The sequence below is a fragment of the Mobula hypostoma genome, chromosome 11, assembly GCF_963921235.1.
Source record: "Mobula hypostoma chromosome 11, sMobHyp1.1, whole genome shotgun sequence".
NCBI classification, from domain to species: Eukaryota; Metazoa; Chordata; class Chondrichthyes; order Myliobatiformes; family Myliobatidae; genus Mobula; species Mobula hypostoma.
The window spans coordinates 89,517,191-89,533,807 of NC_086107.1; the positions used below are offsets into that span (position 1 = coordinate 89,517,191).

A 16,617-nucleotide genomic window follows, 5' to 3' on the forward strand; every position below is an offset into this window, starting at 1 on the left:
CTTCATCTTCCAAAGCAATTCGTAGATCATCAACCAGTAGGGTGTTAAATTGAGTTTTTCCAAAGTCTGTGTCATAACCTTATGAAAGACAGCTGGGCAATTTTGGAATCCCTGGGGGATTCTGGTCTATGTATACTGCCGTCCAGCCAGGATGAAAGCAAACCTGTCTTGGGACTCAGGTGCTAAAGGGAGCACCCAAAATCCATTAGCAAGATCCAGGACTGGGAAAATTTAATGTTCTGAAGACAGACCATTCAGAATTGTAGCAGGGATCGCCATAATGGAATGCAACCTCAGCACGGTCTTATTAGTGTTGTTACCTCTATTGTTAACCAATATGATCTGTCTGGCTTCTTTACCAGCCATATGCACGAGTTAGTTGTTAATACAGACTCTCTTCATATTTCCTAGTTTCTTCGCTATATTCTGACCAGTTGTCAGTGCATCGGCTTTTATAGCGTACTGCTTTTGGGGTTTATGCAGGTCCGCCTCTATTTTAACTGGGTTTATCTTCACTAGACCACAATCTTACTTGTGTCTGCCCCACACTGCTGAGAACTGCTGAGAAAGTAACCCATAGGCACCATCCTGGCTGCAGTCCCTGATGATCAGATCAGATGGAGGTATGCTGGCTAGATTGTGTACTTCATTGAATGTATGTGTTCGCTGCCCTGGATTGTTCATATTATTTTGCCCTTTCTAGAATCTATAATGGAACCCGCCTCCCATACGGTGTCTATTCCAAGGATAGTGCAGTTATTATTTGGACAGACCTAGAAGTACACTGGAAGCAGCACTCCGCTGATTTCAACTATCTGTGACTCACTTCTTTCTGCTTTCACTGTTTTCCCTCTGTTACATACCTTGTGGGTATCTTGTGACTGTCTTATGACCATGATGTAATTGAGTATCTTGTGAGCATGATGTTATTGTCTTGTGATGGTGGGGTGATGTAATTTTCCCACCAGTGTGAGTCACATGATGTAATTTTCCCACCAGTGTGAGGTCACGTGATGCATGTTCCAACGGGTATATAAGGAGAAACCCTGTTGTCATGCAGTTATTTCATTAGTTAGTTTTGCTGCGTATTCGTCTCATGACGCAGTTTCGTTTTAAAGTGGAGGGGTTTTTTACTTTCTATTGTAAGGTACCAAAAACGTTGTGCTGGCAGTTCGCCAATCGCTGCCAGTTTTTTTTTTGTTGCACCTTTGTTTTACCTTTTGTCACAATGGCGGGGCATTGGGAGCAAGGGTGGACCCAAATGCAAGACACATCTTGTGAGGTTACTTAGATTTAGTTTATTGTTCGATACCAGGAGAGCAAGACAGGAGCAGGAAATAGCGAACTGGACCAGGACTCAGGACTACGACTAGGCTGGGACCAAGGGTCTGGGCTTGGACTCGGAATCGGCTCGCAGAACTAGGGGAGACATGAAGAGACTAGGGTATGGACTCCGAGCCCGAGACTGGGCAAGGACCCCAGAACCAGGCATGGACATGACATGGGCTAGGGAGAGGAGGAACATGGGAACACAGAGCCTCGGTCTCGGGAGAGCAGGTACATGGAACCATGGACACATACACAGAACACAAAGTCAGGACCCCTCCTTAGGTACAGGACATAGGGCCGGGACTCACACACAGAACAGAGAGCTGGGACCCCTCCTTGGGTACAGGACATAGCGCCGGGACTCATGACCCCCCGCGGGGCAACGGCAAACAGCCCGCCTTAACCCACAGAGGCGAGGACAGGACAAGACAAGACAAGATATGACTCCCCACGGGGCAATAGCAAGACGGCCAGACTTACCCCACGGAAGCAAGGACAAGACAAGACCAACACGAATGAACACCAGACAGTACCTGTCTAGCTCCAGTGATGGAACTAGACCGAAGTACAGGTGGGGGTTGCAGACAAGGACTAGAGGCAAGAGGGGCAGAGAACGGATTTAGACAAGGGGGTCGGACAGGAATCACAGACCACCAGGGCCAGGACTTGACTCAGAACTGGGAAGTCGTCAGGGCCAGGACTTGACTTGGTGTTTGAATGCCGCCAGGTCCAGGACTTGACTTGGAGCCTCTGAGTAGTGGCGAGCTCTCGACTCGGCCCGGGAACAGTAGACAGCGGTTCTTGATTCCCTCTGGCGGGTTAACTGACGGACCCACCTCGGTGAGGAAACTTTGCAGGCTCGCTTTGGCGAGGTAACTGGACAGGGTTGCTCCGGTGAGGAGAGGCGAATTACTGGCACTCGCTTCGGCAGAGACTAGGCTTGCTCCGGCCGGATGACATCGGCACAGCATACCTTAGATGACTTTGCAGACGCTCCCACACCGAACGGCTGAAAGCCGGAGACTATAAACTGCCGGTTCAGCCGAGTGTTAATTGCCTCTAATCACCAAAGTCGAGGGACACGGGAAAACAGGGAATCAACGGTCCGAATCATAACATAAACAAGCTAAATTTAAAGGGACCCCGATCCGGACCATGACACCTTTACAGTCTAGTATTGGAAAGTGAAGACCTTACCATAGTACGGGAACCCGAAGGATTGAGTAAACTTGGTGTCGTTCGGCGGTTGTATAAAGGATCGTCCTCGTTGAAGCTTCATTCTTTATGGCTTTTTAGTTGCCTTCTCTTGGTTTTTAAATGCTTCCCAATCCTCTAACATCCCACTAATTTTTGTTGTATTATATGCTCTCTCTCTTTGGACTTTCTGTTGAATTATCTTGTCTTTCTTATACTTCTTCCCACTGCATCAAAGTCAACAAAGGCGTCTGGGGAATGTTTTTGATCACCACGTGGCAGTGACATGGGGAACACCACTCCAGAAGCAGCTGAACTGAGAGTGAGGCTAGCAACCATCACAGTCCTCCCCACTCTGGACGGACCCATGGGTTTCCTGCCATTTTGAGACGAGGTCCATTAATGTCCAGCCTCCCCACAGTAAACGCAGCAAATCTCCCTCCTTCTCTCCCTTTCAGCCTGAGAGAGTCTGATCCAGCCTATTGCATAAGCTCCTCAGAGGCTGGGATCGGTGGTCCTCGAGGAGGAATCCTAGCCCAGGGAATAGAAGAGGATGGACAACAGTCTGGGGAGGGGGAGAGTCTCTTCAGTGTAATTCCCTTCATCGATCCCTTCTCCTTTCTATTAACCTATTATTGACTCGAATCGCCAGGACTATAAGACTGACTAAATCCTCCACCAGGTCTCGGGCCACAAGGGCATCCTTTAACTCACCACTCAATCCTTTATGGAATTGATCAGTTAGTGCCTCCATATTCCAACTGCTCTCTGTGGCCAAGGTACAAAATTCTATAGAATAATCAACTGCAGACCGATACCCCTGGTGCAAGTTGAGAAGCTTTAACACAGGCCTATGTCCTCCAGCAATGTGATAGAACATGCCCTCAAAATCTCTGAAAAGCAGTCTGCACTGTAGAGAAGGGGGAACACTTCTCCCAAAGTGTGGCGAGTTGGGAATGGTTCTTCTATGAAGGAGCCGGTTGATGTAGACAGCCTTAGTTCATTCCAATGGGAACTTGAATGGCTGTAAATCGAAGGCCAAGGAGCACTGTACCAGGAATCCATAGCATACTTTGGGGTTGCCATCGTACTGCTTAGGAGCCAGTAGGTGCAGCAATCCCTCAAATATGAGAAAGTCTACAGATGCTGCAAATCCAAAGCAATGCATAGAAAATGCTGGCGGAACTTAGCAGGTCGGGCTGAGTTTTTACTCTATGAAAACAGAGTAAACAGTGTACATTTCCAGGCCAAGGCCATTGTTCATGATTAATAAGGAATGGGGGAAACGCCTGATTAAGTGCGGAGGGAAGGGAAGGAAGCTAGCTAGGAAGTGATAGGTGAAGCCAGGTGAGTGGGAAAGTTCAAGGGCATGAGAAGAAGGAATCTGATAGGAGAGGAGAGTGGACAAAAGTAGGAAGAGAAAGAGGAGAGGACCTTGGGGAAATGATAGACAGGGGAGAAGATGTGACAGCCCAGAATGGGGAATAGTGGAAGATGGGAGGCTGGGAGGGGTTATAAATTTGTTCATGTCATCAGATTGGAAGATACCCAGATGGATATAATGTGTTGCTCCTCCACCTTGAGGGTGCCCATATCTTGGTATAAGAGGAGGCTATGGATTGACATGTCCGAATGAGAATGTGGGATCAGAATTAAAATGTTTGGCAGGATTTGGCAGTTGCCAGGACTTTCCCTGATTCCTTTTTTAAATAAAGGTGGAAAGTTAAGCACTTGCCAGGCTTCCGGGACCTCAGCTCTGCCTAGAAAAGACATGAAGATACTGCTCAAGGCCCCAGTAATCTCATCTCTTGCCTCCTTCAATAACCTGGGGTAAACCCCACCAGGCCCTGAGACTTGTCCACCTTAATACTCATTAGGAGACCTAACACTTCCTTCTCTTTGATCTCTAAATACACTAACATATATACACTTAGTGCTGATCTCCTGGTTCTCCATTTCCTTTTCCTTGGTAAATAACGAAGCAGAATACTCATTAAATATCTCACTCACATTCTCCACATCCAAGAAAAATTTCTCGTCATCCTTTATGCTTGAGTGGTCCCACCCGCACCATACCATGCAGAGCTCGTTGACTTTATTAACTTTGCTTCCAACTTTCACCCTGCCCTCAAGTTTACCTGGTCCACTCCGACACCTCCCTCCCCTTTCTAGATCTTTCTGTCTCTGTCTCTGGAGACAGCTTATCCACTGATGTCTACTATAAGCCTACTGACTCTCACAGCTATCTGAACTATTCCTCTTCTCACCCTGTCTCTTGCAAAAACGCCATCCCCTTCTCGCAATTCCTCCGTCTCCGCCGCATCTGCTCTCAGGATGAGGCTTTACATTCTAGGACGAGGGAGATGTCCTCCTTTTTTAAAGAAAGGGGCTTCCCTTCCTCCACTATCAACTCTGCTGTTAAACGCATCTCCCCCATTTCACGTACATCTGCTCTCACTCCATCCTCCCGCCACCCCACTAGGAATAGGGTTCCCCTGGTCCTCACCTACCACCCCACCAGCTTCCGGGTCCAACATATTATTCTCCGTAACTTCCGCCACCTCCAACGGGATCCCACGACTAAGCACATCTTTCCCTCCCCTCCTCTCTCTGCTTTCCGCAGGGATCGCTCCCTACGCGACTTCCTTGTCCATTCGTCCCCCCCATCCCTCCCCACTGATCTCCCTCCTGGCACTTATCCGTGTAAGCGGAACAAGCGCTACACATGCCCTTACACTTCCTCCCTTACCACCATTCAGGGCCCCAAACAGTCCTTCCAGGTGAGGTGACACTTCACCTGTGAGTCGGCCGGGGTGATATACTGCGTCCGGTGCCCCCGATGTGGCCTCTTATATATTGGCGAGACCCGACCCAGACTGGGAGGCCGCTTTGCTGAACACCTACGCTCTGTCCGCCAGAGAAAGCAGGATCTCCCAGTGGCCACACATTTTAATTCCACATCCCATTCCCATTCTGACATGTCTATCCACGGCCTCCTCTACTGTAAAGATGAAGCCACACTCAGGTTGGAGGAACAACACCTTATATTCCGCTGGGTAGCCTCCAACCTGATGGCATGAACATCGACTTCTCTAACTTCCGTTAATGCCCCACCTCCCCCTCGTACCCCATCTGTTACTTATTTTTATACACACATTCGTTCTCTCACTCTCCTTTTTCTCCCTCTGTCCCTCTGAATATACCCCTTTCCCATCCTCTGGGTTCCCCCCCCCCTTGTCTTTCTTCCCGGACCTCCTGTCCCATGATCCTCTCGTATCCCTTTTACCTATCACCTGTCCAGCTCTTGGCTCCATCCCTCCCCCTCCTGTCTTCTCCTATCATTTTGGATCTCCCCTCCCCCTCCCACTTTCAAATCTCTTACTAACTCTTCCTTCAGTTAGTCCTGACGAAGGGTCTCGGCCTGAAATGTCAACTGCACCTCTTCCTAGAGATGCTGCCTGGCCTGCTGCGTTCACCAGCAACTTTGATGTGTGTTGCTTGAATTTACAGCATCTGCAGAATTCCTGTTGTTTCCATAGTTATCCTCTTGCTTTTGATGTATGTATTAGAATGCCTTGGGATTCACCTTATTCCTACTTGCCAAGGACTTTTCATGGTCCGTCCTGTCTTTCCTAATGTTCTTTTTTTTCCTAGCTTCTTTATCCCCCTTGTGTTCTTCGTTTGATCCTAACTTCTGAAGCTTAACATACTTTGCCGTTTTCTGCTTGACAGAATTCAACATCTCTCTGGACATCCAAGGTTCTTTTATCCTTCCGTCCCTGCCCTTCCTTCTAACAGGAACATACCTTTCCTGTAATCTGTGCAGTCGATCTTTAAACGCTCTCCATATGTCTGATGTGGACTTGCCAGAAAAAAAAGGTATTCCCAATTAACTCTTCTTAGTTTCTGCATAATGCCCTCATAATTTGCTCCACTCCAATTTAAAACTCTCCCTCAAGACTCATACCTATCCTTCTTTATAGCTATCCCAAAATTTAAGAAGGTGTGGTCACAGTTCAGTAACTGCATACCTACTGAAAGGTCAGTCACCTGGCCAGGCTCATTCCTAACACCAGGTCCAGTACAGCCCATCCTCTCATTGGGCCATTCACATATTGATGGAAGAAACATTCCTGGATACACTAAATAAATTCTGTCCGATCTAAACCCATAAGAGGGAAGATTAAATCCCCCATGAGAACAACCCTATTATTTTTACAGATTTCTTTAATCTGATCACATAGCTATTCCTCAATGTTTCGGTGGCTATTGGGGTGTCTGTAGTACAATCCTATCAGTGTGATTGACTCGGTGACCGAACTGTCCATTATGTCACCCCTGAGTGCAGCTGTAATATTGTCCCTCATGAGTTTCTAAATTCATCACCTTTCCCGTTATACTCCTGGCATTAAAATATACACACTTCAAACTATCAGATCCATTCTGCCAGTTATTTCGATTCTGCTTTTCAATACTTTCCCTGACATACTTCCCCTACTGAACTGGTGCTCTGGTTCCCAGCCCCCTGCAAAACTTGCCTAAACTCTCCCAAGTAGCATTACCAAACCTCCCGGCCAGGATTTTGGTTCCTCTCCAGTTCAGGTACAAAGCATCCCTCGAGTACAGCTCACCCCTTCCAGAGAAAAGGTTCCAATGATCCAATAACTTGGAACCCTGTCCCCTGCACCATCTCCTCAGCTACTCATTTATCTGTGCTATCACCCCATTGCTTCTTGCACTAGCCTGTGGCACTAGGAGTAATCCAGAGATTACTACCTTAGAAGTCCTTTTGTTTAGCCTCTTTTCCATCTCTACATATTCACTACATAAGACCTCTTCCTCTTTTCTGCCTATGTCATTGGTGCCAATATACACCACGACCTCCAGCTGTTCCGCTTCACCCTTGAGAATATCCCATACATCCTGGACTCGAGGACCCAGAAGGCAACACACCATCCTGGTGTCTTGTTTGCAGCCATAGAATCTCCTTTCTGTCCACCTAACATCGCTTAAAAATATTTAACTACCTGACGTTACACTTCCCAGTTGAGCCTCAGAGCTGGCCAGACCGCCACCAGTCCGGCTGCAGCTGCCATGCCTCGATTGTTCATCTACCCCACTCCCCAAGAGGTACACTTGTTGCTGAGGGGAAAGGCCACAGGGGAACCCAGCACTGACTTCCTAATCCCCTTACCTCTCCTGATTGTCACCCATCTACAGTCCAAAGCTTGTACTCTGGGTGTGATCAACTTTTCAAGAGTCTCATCTGTAATATTTTCAGCCTCCCGAATGATCCTCAGTGCATCCAACTCAAACTCCAACTCCTTGACCCGGTCGGTCAAGCGCTGAAGTTGGGTACACTTCCCACAGATGTTGTAACCAGAGAAACCATCCGGTATCCTGAATTCTTACATCTGACGGGTGGAGCATTCCATCCCAACTACCCTGTATTAAAAAAAAACTTACCTCTTCTTAATCTGTGCTTTCGCCTGTTAAGCCAAAGCCTACCCCTCCCCCTCCCCCTCCCTCTCCCCGAAAAGAAGACCAGATGTATCCAAATATTCTTTGTTTATACATATTCTCATTCCAACCTGCGATAGGTCTCTGACACGAACACCTACTGTGCCTGAACAGGCAAATAAGACCAGCGTTACCCAAATCTGCTCCTTTTATACTTCCTCTTGACTTCTTTAGGCCTCTGACACTAACACTCACTTACCGCGCCTGAGCCACTGAACAAGTATCATCAAGATAACCAGGGGACTCAGGAGGTTTATGAAAGGTGTCAGTTGATAGTTTGTCTCCTGAGATGGAAATCAGAGAGATCAGGGAAGGGGAAGGAGGTGTCAGAGATGGACCAAGTGAATTTAAGTCCAGGGTGGAAGTTTGAGGCTAAATTGATAGAATTGACAAGCTCAGCACGGGCGCATAAAGAAGTGCCAACACAGTCATCAATGTAGCCGAGGAAGAGTTGAGGAGTAAAACTGTGTAACGGTTCGAACATAGACTGTTCTACATAGCTGATAAAGAGGCAGGCATAGGTTGGCCCATAGAATTGTCATTAGATACCCCGCTGGTTGAGAGAAAGTGGGAGGAGAGAAAGGAAAAATTGTTCAGGGTGAGGACCAGTTCTGCCAGACAGGGGAGAGTGGTGGTGAAGGGATGTGGTTGGATCTTTTGTCAAGAAAGAACCAGGGGGATTTGAAGCCTTACTGATGGAGGATAGATGAATATTGACATGGTCTCCAATATGCCCAGAACTGGCAGCCACTCAAACCAAACTCATATCCTGTCTCCTGGAGTTACAGTGTTTCTGGAGACTGGTGAGGATCTCCTGAAGCATGTTGTCGGGTCCACCTATAGTTGCTCCATGGTTTCTATATTGGAATAAAAGCTAATAACTGGGAGGCTTTAGTGTCTTGGATCCAAAACAGGGATTTGGGGAGATTATATGTTGAATAACAGATTTCCAGGAGTGATTTACGGCCGTAATCTATTCCAGCTGTTCAGAGGGAGTATATATAAAATAACAGAACCCTGGTAGTGATATAGAGGCTGGGGTACAATCGATGGTATCACGGATTGGTATGTACTGTAGGTATCAGATCAACGTGAGTAAATTAAACTTTGGGATCTACTCCAGGGACTCAGGATTGAGATGCAGGTGTTTCGGTGATGTGCTCTGTGCTTTGTCTGTTCCATTTACTGTGATTCAATCAGTGTGAGATTCCCTTGCTCCGACTTTGTAGACATTTCGGGAAAGGACTGTCAGATGTCAGTAACCGGAGACCCTACTGCCAACAAGCTGAAAATGGAGAAACCCTTGCAGCTGGTTTATAACAAGGACGGGAAGCTGCAACTTAACCCAGAGGCTCTGAATGTCCTCCAGTCCATCAAGGATCCAATGGTGGTTGTGGCTGTGGTTGGTGCTGCTCGTACAGGGAAGTCCTACCTCATGAACTGTCTTGCAGGAGACAGGAAGGGTAAGGTCGGTGGCTGTAAACTTCCACCTCTAACCTTTCACCTCTGTTTACTATCAGTCTTGCAGAAATTATCCTGAGACCTGGGACACACAGAGCACACTTGCATTGTCAAGCTGTCAGAAGTGGGAGATATACTGGAGACATCCGTTGGTGTCATGTTGCTGTCCCCATCACTGTCTTGGACAATGGATCTAGAGAGAGCTGAGAAATTTAAACTGCATGCATCCTTCATATCTTAGATGCAGAGAGCACACTGGTCTCGTTAATGAGGATCAGAGTTACTTGCTGTAAAACCGACTCTGTGCCGACCAAAAATTGATCTTTTTCATGAATTCTACAACAATCTCATTTCATTCTACACATGTTCTCAACGATTCCTCCCAAACCCTATCCCTCATTCACAAATGAGAACAGGGTATTCAGAATCCACACATCTTTGGGCTATGGAAGATAATAGATCCACTTATGTTCTCGCAAAAATTACCTCTCTGCCTCTGTGTCTCTCTCCCTCTGCAGGATTCTCAGTGGATTCAACCATCCAGGCTCACACCAAAGGAATCTGGATGTGGTGTCGATCCCTCCCTCAGAGATCCAATGAGGTCCTCTTGTTGTTGGACACCGAGGGTCTGGGAGATCCTGAGAAGGTTAGTCCCTCCCTCTTAACTATCCCCCTCCTCAGAACAGTGGTTTCATTACCAAATCGGTAACCCACAGACAGGAATGATCCACAGACCAGAGTTCAAATCCCACCACAGGCAATGGGGATGTTTAAAATCTCTTTACAGTCTAGATTTAAAGTAAAAATTTATTAATTTGTTAATTAACTAACATTGTCATCACAGTTTCATGCTGAACTTCAGGGAGGAATTCTGCCATATTTTCCATTGGAACTGTAAGTGGTCCAAGACCATTACCCACTCCAAGTTTCCTATCCCACCCACACAATTCCCATCCCCATCCTCCCAGATAAAAAGGATGTTGAGGTACCATGACAGTGTGTTCTCCCCCAGCACTGTATTGGTGAGCACTGGCTGAGACTCGGGTCTGTAAGGCTTCCCTTGGCCATACACCTGCCACTGGTAGCATAGACAGGAAGGATGCTGTGGAAGGAAGCCTCACCCACTAACCTCTGTAAATACTGAGCAAGAAATGTCCAGAAATGGAATGGTTATCTATTACACTGATCTCTGAGCAAGAGCTCTCATTAACTGTTCATTTGTCCTACCTGTTCACCTGCAGGGAGACAGCCAGAATGATCGTTCCATCTATTTACTGGCTATCCTTCTGAGCAGCATCCTCGTTTACAATGGTCAAAGAAACATAGACCAGCAATCCCTGCAAGACCTACAGTATCCTTCACTGGTGTCTCTCAGTCCTTCTCTTTCATGGTGATATCTCTACAGTGACCAGTGTCTCTCAGGGGAATATCTGCACAGTGTTCGATATCTCTCAGTCCCACACACACGGGGAGAGATTGTACACTGACCAGTTAATCTTAACCCCTGCCTCTCTCAGTGGGATATCTGTGCACAGACTTACACTTCCCTGTCCCTTTCTTTTGGCATGTATCTCTACACTCATCAATGTCTCTCATTAAGTTATACAGCATCCCTTCTGCCATGCTTGTCCATACTGACTAAGATGTATTCTCAAGTTGTTCCCATTTTCCAGCACGTTCCGATATCCCTCTGAATTCTCGTCATCTTCATACCTGTCCACATACTTGGAACTGTGTCTGATGTGTGTGCCTCATCCACTCGCCTCAGCTGGCTGGTTCAATATAATCACCACCCTTTGTTAATTACATCATATCGCCGATATCACATAGAAATACAGTTGTGTCAGTATGTGTTAAGCAGTCTGATGGCCTGGTGGAAGAAGTTGTCTTCCACCAGTGCACTAACTGATGAACGCCAGCATGCTAAAAACTTTATTGATACCCCCAATCTCTCTACTTGTGACTCCCGTTTAAGGGAAACATGTACCTCTACTCCAATTTCCTGTTGTACAAAGGTACTTGGAATCCTTGAATTCAATGTAAAAGTCCTACAATGATTAGTCCTCCCACAATATAACTCTGCTTACTTGTCTGACTCCATTTGACATTTCTGAGCCCAGCTGCTCAGCTGACCAAGATCCCACTGCAATTACTGGTTCTCCGCTTCCCTGTCCACTGTGACAGAGAAATAATGCTTGAAAACTGTACACATCTCCAGCAGTTCCACAAATAAATTTCCATCTTGGTCTTTCAGGGACCTTAATTCCCGCCCCCCGCCCCCACCATTACTCTTCTTTCAGTAATGTATCTGTAAAGCTACGTAGAATTCTCCTGTATGTTTTTTTTTAAACTAAAGTCACCTCATGCTCCCTTCTGCCCTCCAAATTTTCATCCTAAGTTTACGTTGGTATCCTCTATATGTATTCAATGATTCCCAGCTGCCTGTATCTGGATCAAGACACCTCCCGATTTTACGACCCGAGCTACAATAATCATTAACATCCAAGGCTCTCAACTGCCAGCAGCTTTGCCTATTACTCATTGGACCCTCCCTGTCAGAGAGACATCCCTATTATGACTGGAGTCTCTTTCACTAAGAGGGATCTCCAGTCCCTCTCTCTTAGCAAAAGATCTGTCCACTGACCAGTGTCTCATAGTCTATCTCTCCAAGGGGGAGATCTGTACTCCAACCTGTGCCACTCAGTCTTTCTCTTTCAAAGGGAGATCTGTACACTGCCCAGTGTCTCTCAGTTCCTCTCTCTCAGGAGCAGATCTGTGTAGTGTCTAACATTTCTCACAACATTGCTGCCAACCCTTCAATCCTTTATCCTTGATGTTGCTCCCAGTTTTGTGACTGAACTGTCTAAGTGGATCCAGATGAAGTCCCAGCCCAATGCCTGTGACAGTTGGGACTTTGTCCGTTTCTTCCCTGAATTTGTCTGGGTGATCCGTGATTTGACACTGGATATGAACATCAATGGAAAAGATGTGACTCCGAATGAGTACCTGGAGCACAGTCTGAAACTGAAGGACAGTGAGTATGTGGCAGTGCCAGTCTCTGAGGAGATAGGGTGAACTTGGAAAGGGGCCAGAGAAGGGAGGGAGCAGGGTTGAATTCAGTGTGTGAGGGGGTGGTGGAGGAAGGGGCAACCTGTTACCTTTGAGAATCTGTGCATGAACACTCCAGGGTCTCCCGGCCCCTTCACATCTCTCATTCCCCACTTACTCTGCATTCCCCTGCCCTGCTCACATTCATATTCCTTCACAATTCCCTGCAATAACCTGATACCAATGTACACCATCCTCTGGCTTGATGGTACAAATGCACCACTCCCACCCAGCTGACAACTCCTTCCCGTCAGAGTTTCATCTGATTGGCAGGGTGCCACTCCCCACACACACCCCTCTGAAACAACATGGTCCTCAACTACCCTGTATGACACCAATGTCACATCATTCCCCTCCATGACAAGTCACCCATGACCCAACTACAATGCATCTGATGCCCCTCCCACACATCCTGTCCCTCGCCATCACATCTCACAAACTGCCTCCCCTCTGTTTCCTTCCTGTCCTTCCCCTATTCCTCCCCACAGCCCTGTGGGTAACAGTCACCATGTTGGGAATGGGAGAACAGACTCAGTAAGGGTGACTCCTGCCTGATTCCTGGTTCTTTTTTTACAGGTGAGATCAGTGAGCAGGACAAGGAATATAATGAACTCCGCAGGTGTATCCGTGATAATTTTCCCTCACGTTGCTGCTTTACATTTCCTATTCCCACACACCAGAAGAAACTCAAGCAGCTCCAGGAACTGGAGGACAAGGATCTGGATGAGGATTTTGTTACGAAGCGGCAGAACCTCATCAGTTACATTCACACCCACAGAAAAGTCAAGAGAGTTCTTGGAGGTCAGCTGGTCACGGGCAGGAGTGAGTAACCGGGCAAAACCTCACCACCTTTCTTCAGTATAACACACTAAACTGGCTTGAGAAAATCTGCTGATGCTGGACGTCCAAAGTAATACACACGCAATGCTGGTGGAGCTCAGCAGGCCAGGAAACACCTATGGAAATTCGATGTTTCCTGCCAAGACCCTTAGTCAGGACTGCAAAGGAAGGGGAGATATCAGAATAAAAAGATGGGATTGGGGGAGGAGGAATAAATACAATGTGGTAGGCGTAGCTGAAACCGAGAGAGGGGGTGGGGTGAAAAAAGGAGCTAGGAAGTAGGTAAGCGGAAGAGATAAAAGGCTGGAAGGGGGAATCTGATAAGAGAGGACAGAAGCCTTGGGAAGGGGTGGAGCACCAGAGTGAGGTGATGGGCAGGTAAGAAGAGAAGATATGAGAAAGAAACAAAAATGGGGAACAGTGGAGCTGGCGGAGTAGGGGGATTTACCGGAAGTTCAAGAAATCAATGTTCATGCCATCAGCTTGAGCACCCCTGGTTACCACTCATTTCAATTCTACTTCCCATTCCTATTCCACCATGTCAGTCCAAGGCCTTCTCTATTGGCATATGAGGCCAGCTTATATTCTGTCTGGGTGGCCTCCAACTTTGATTTCTGAAACTTCTTACTTGCCCATCACCTTCCTCTATTGCTCCACCCACTTCCCTTTTATGTCACAATCTTCAGTTCTCTCCTATCAGATTGTCCGTTCTCCAGCCCTTTATCTTTCACTAATCAACTTACCAGATCTTTATTTCACCCACTCCTCCTCTCCCAGTTTGACGCATCACCTTCGACTAACTCCTTCCCCATCCCCCTCCCCCACCTCATTCTTTCCAGTACTGATAAAGAGTCTTGGCCCAAAATACTCACCTGGAATGGGTTTTTACTATCAGAGTAGGTGGATGTATGGACATTTGGATTGAATGAGAAGGGATTTGGATCCCATTGGATTTTTGTACAATGGAAGTGAATGGAAAGAGAGTTGAATCCCATTGGAAGTGTATAAAACAGAAGTAAATGGAAACAAGTTGGGATCCCATTGGAACTGTGTATAATAGAAGGGAATGGAAGGGGTTGGGATCACATTTGATGTGTATACAATAGAAATGAAAGGGAAGTGTGTTGAAATCCCATTGGAAGTGTGTACAATAGAAGCGAATGGGAAAGGGTTTGGGGTCTCATTGGATGTGTATACAATGGAAGTGAATAGGAGGGGGGCAGAAATCCCACTGGAAGTGTGTACAATACATGTGAATGGGAAGGGGTTGGGATCCCATTGGCAATACAAATGATGAGAATGAATGGGATGGTGAGGGGTACCAGCGTGAGTGTAGAGGGTAGGAGTGAATGGAAAGAAATAGAATCCACTGTGATTGAATGGGATGGTGTGGGGACCCAATGGGAATATGAAGTGTGGTATTGAATGGAAAGGCTGGGAGCATGGACTATAGGATTGAATGAGAAAGGGTGGGATCCCATTGGGAGTACAGATTGTGGAATTGAAAGAGAAATGGGCAGATTCCGTTGGAAGTATGAATGACGGGAGAGAATTGGAGGAGGTGGGATCCCATTGGAATTGAATGAGAATAGGCTTGGTACCTTGGGCTATGAAGAGTGGGAATTAAGGGTGTGATCAGATCCCCAGGTGCTGACCTCCATAAACATCCCACACAGGATTTGTCGCATTGACCAAGGCATACGTGGGCATGATAGCAGATGGTGTCCTACCGTGTGTGGAGAGCAGCTTTGCCGAAATACTGGAGGTGGAAAACCAAACAGCAGTAGATGAAGCCCTTAAATCCTATGATGATGAAATGAAAAAATTTTCAGAATCTGATGATCTTACTATGAGCAAACTCACAGAGTATTACAATATGAAGAGCAGAGAGGCATTCAATATCTTCCAGAAAAGATCTATGAACAGCAACAGTGTCATACACATCCAACAGCTGGAGGTGAGCTTCTAATGTTCAATGATTACCAACTGTCTCATCTCTGAGCACCAGTCCCTGGGCCCAACCCATACAGACATAGACTGGGAGACAGACAGCATAGATATCATCCTGAACGTGAGAGAGTGAGAGACACCAAATGGAATACAGATCACTCCTGGTCAGGGTACGGATCTCTCTCTGAGAGATTGAGTGAATCAGAGACACAGTCAGTGTGCAGATCTCTCCCTGAGAGTGACTCACAGTGCAGATCTCTCCCTGGGAAAAAGAAACAGAGAGACACTGGTCAGTGTACAGATCTCCCCTGAGGGAGAGCAACTCAGTGCTGCAGTCAGTAAGCAGATCTCCCCTGGGAGAGAGGGACTCAGAGACCCTGGTCAGGGTACAGATTTCTGTCTGAAAGAGAGGGACTGAGAGACCCTGGTCAGTGTACAATACTTGGTATCCCACTTTACTGTACACCTTTCTTTCGCTTCCAGGAGAAGATGAGTTCCACTTACAAGTCTCTCATGGTCAAGATCAAGGAAAAGTCACAAGAGCAATGTGAGGCACATCTCGCAAAAGTAATGTCATCAATTAAAGAAAACCTGACATCTGGGCATTACCGGAGACCTGGTGGTTTCCAGGAGCTGACAAAGGATCTTGATAAGGCCATCAAGGAGTATAAAATAATTACCAAGAATGAGATAGAGGTGTGTTCAATATTTTACAGCAAGGCATTTACTTTTCAATTCTCATAGCTTTTCCTTCCTCTGCCATACATAGATTCAGAAAATGCCCCCCACCCACACCCCCTTCCATTCACCTAACAAAGGTGAATATGATTTCCACTCTCTGTAACACCTGGAATGGGATTAACTGGGTGGAGTGAGTCTGTGATTGGGAGACTAGTTATGGTGGGCTGTGGGAGAAGTTTCATTGAATAGGATTTCTCAGTGATGGGGGTAGTGTCTGTGGGAGCAGTTCAGTAGGTGAGGGTTTTTCAGTGATGGGGTGAGTATCTGTGGTACTGTGGGAGGGGATTCCATGGATAGGAAGTGTTCGTGATGGAGGAGATGTCTGTGAGATGTGTGAGGGGATTCGGTGGGTGGAGAGTCAGTGATGGGGAAGAGTATCCATGGGCTGTGGGAATTATCTTTTCGTGTTAGTTTTCAAGAGCCTTCTAATCTCTCCTATTAAAAATCCTAACTTGCTGTTTCCACTGTGTTTCA

General features: G+C 46.8%; 1 protein-coding gene across 4 annotated transcripts in view; it reads left to right on the top strand.

Annotated features, from left to right (window-relative positions):
• The window catches only part of LOC134354347 (guanylate-binding protein 1-like), a 46,835-nt gene that overhangs the window by 19,803 nt on the left and 10,415 nt on the right, over positions 1-16,617 (top strand). For 2 of the 4 annotated variants that reach the window (XM_063063281.1, XM_063063282.1), the window contains exons 2-9: positions 520-623; positions 9,273-9,506; positions 10,023-10,150; positions 10,746-10,855; positions 12,351-12,538; positions 13,189-13,434; positions 15,129-15,409; positions 15,886-16,098. In XM_063063281.1, coding sequence (XP_062919351.1) covers positions 605-623; positions 9,273-9,506; positions 10,023-10,150; positions 10,746-10,855; positions 12,351-12,538; positions 13,189-13,434; positions 15,129-15,409; positions 15,886-16,098 — 1,419 coding nt within the window. In that variant the 5' untranslated portion in view covers positions 520-604. The remainder of the gene's footprint in view (positions 1-519; positions 624-9,272; positions 9,507-10,022; positions 10,151-10,745; positions 10,856-12,350; positions 12,539-13,188; positions 13,435-15,128; positions 15,410-15,885; positions 16,099-16,617) is intronic. The other 2 variants (XM_063063283.1, XM_063063284.1) reach the window with 1 other exon arrangement.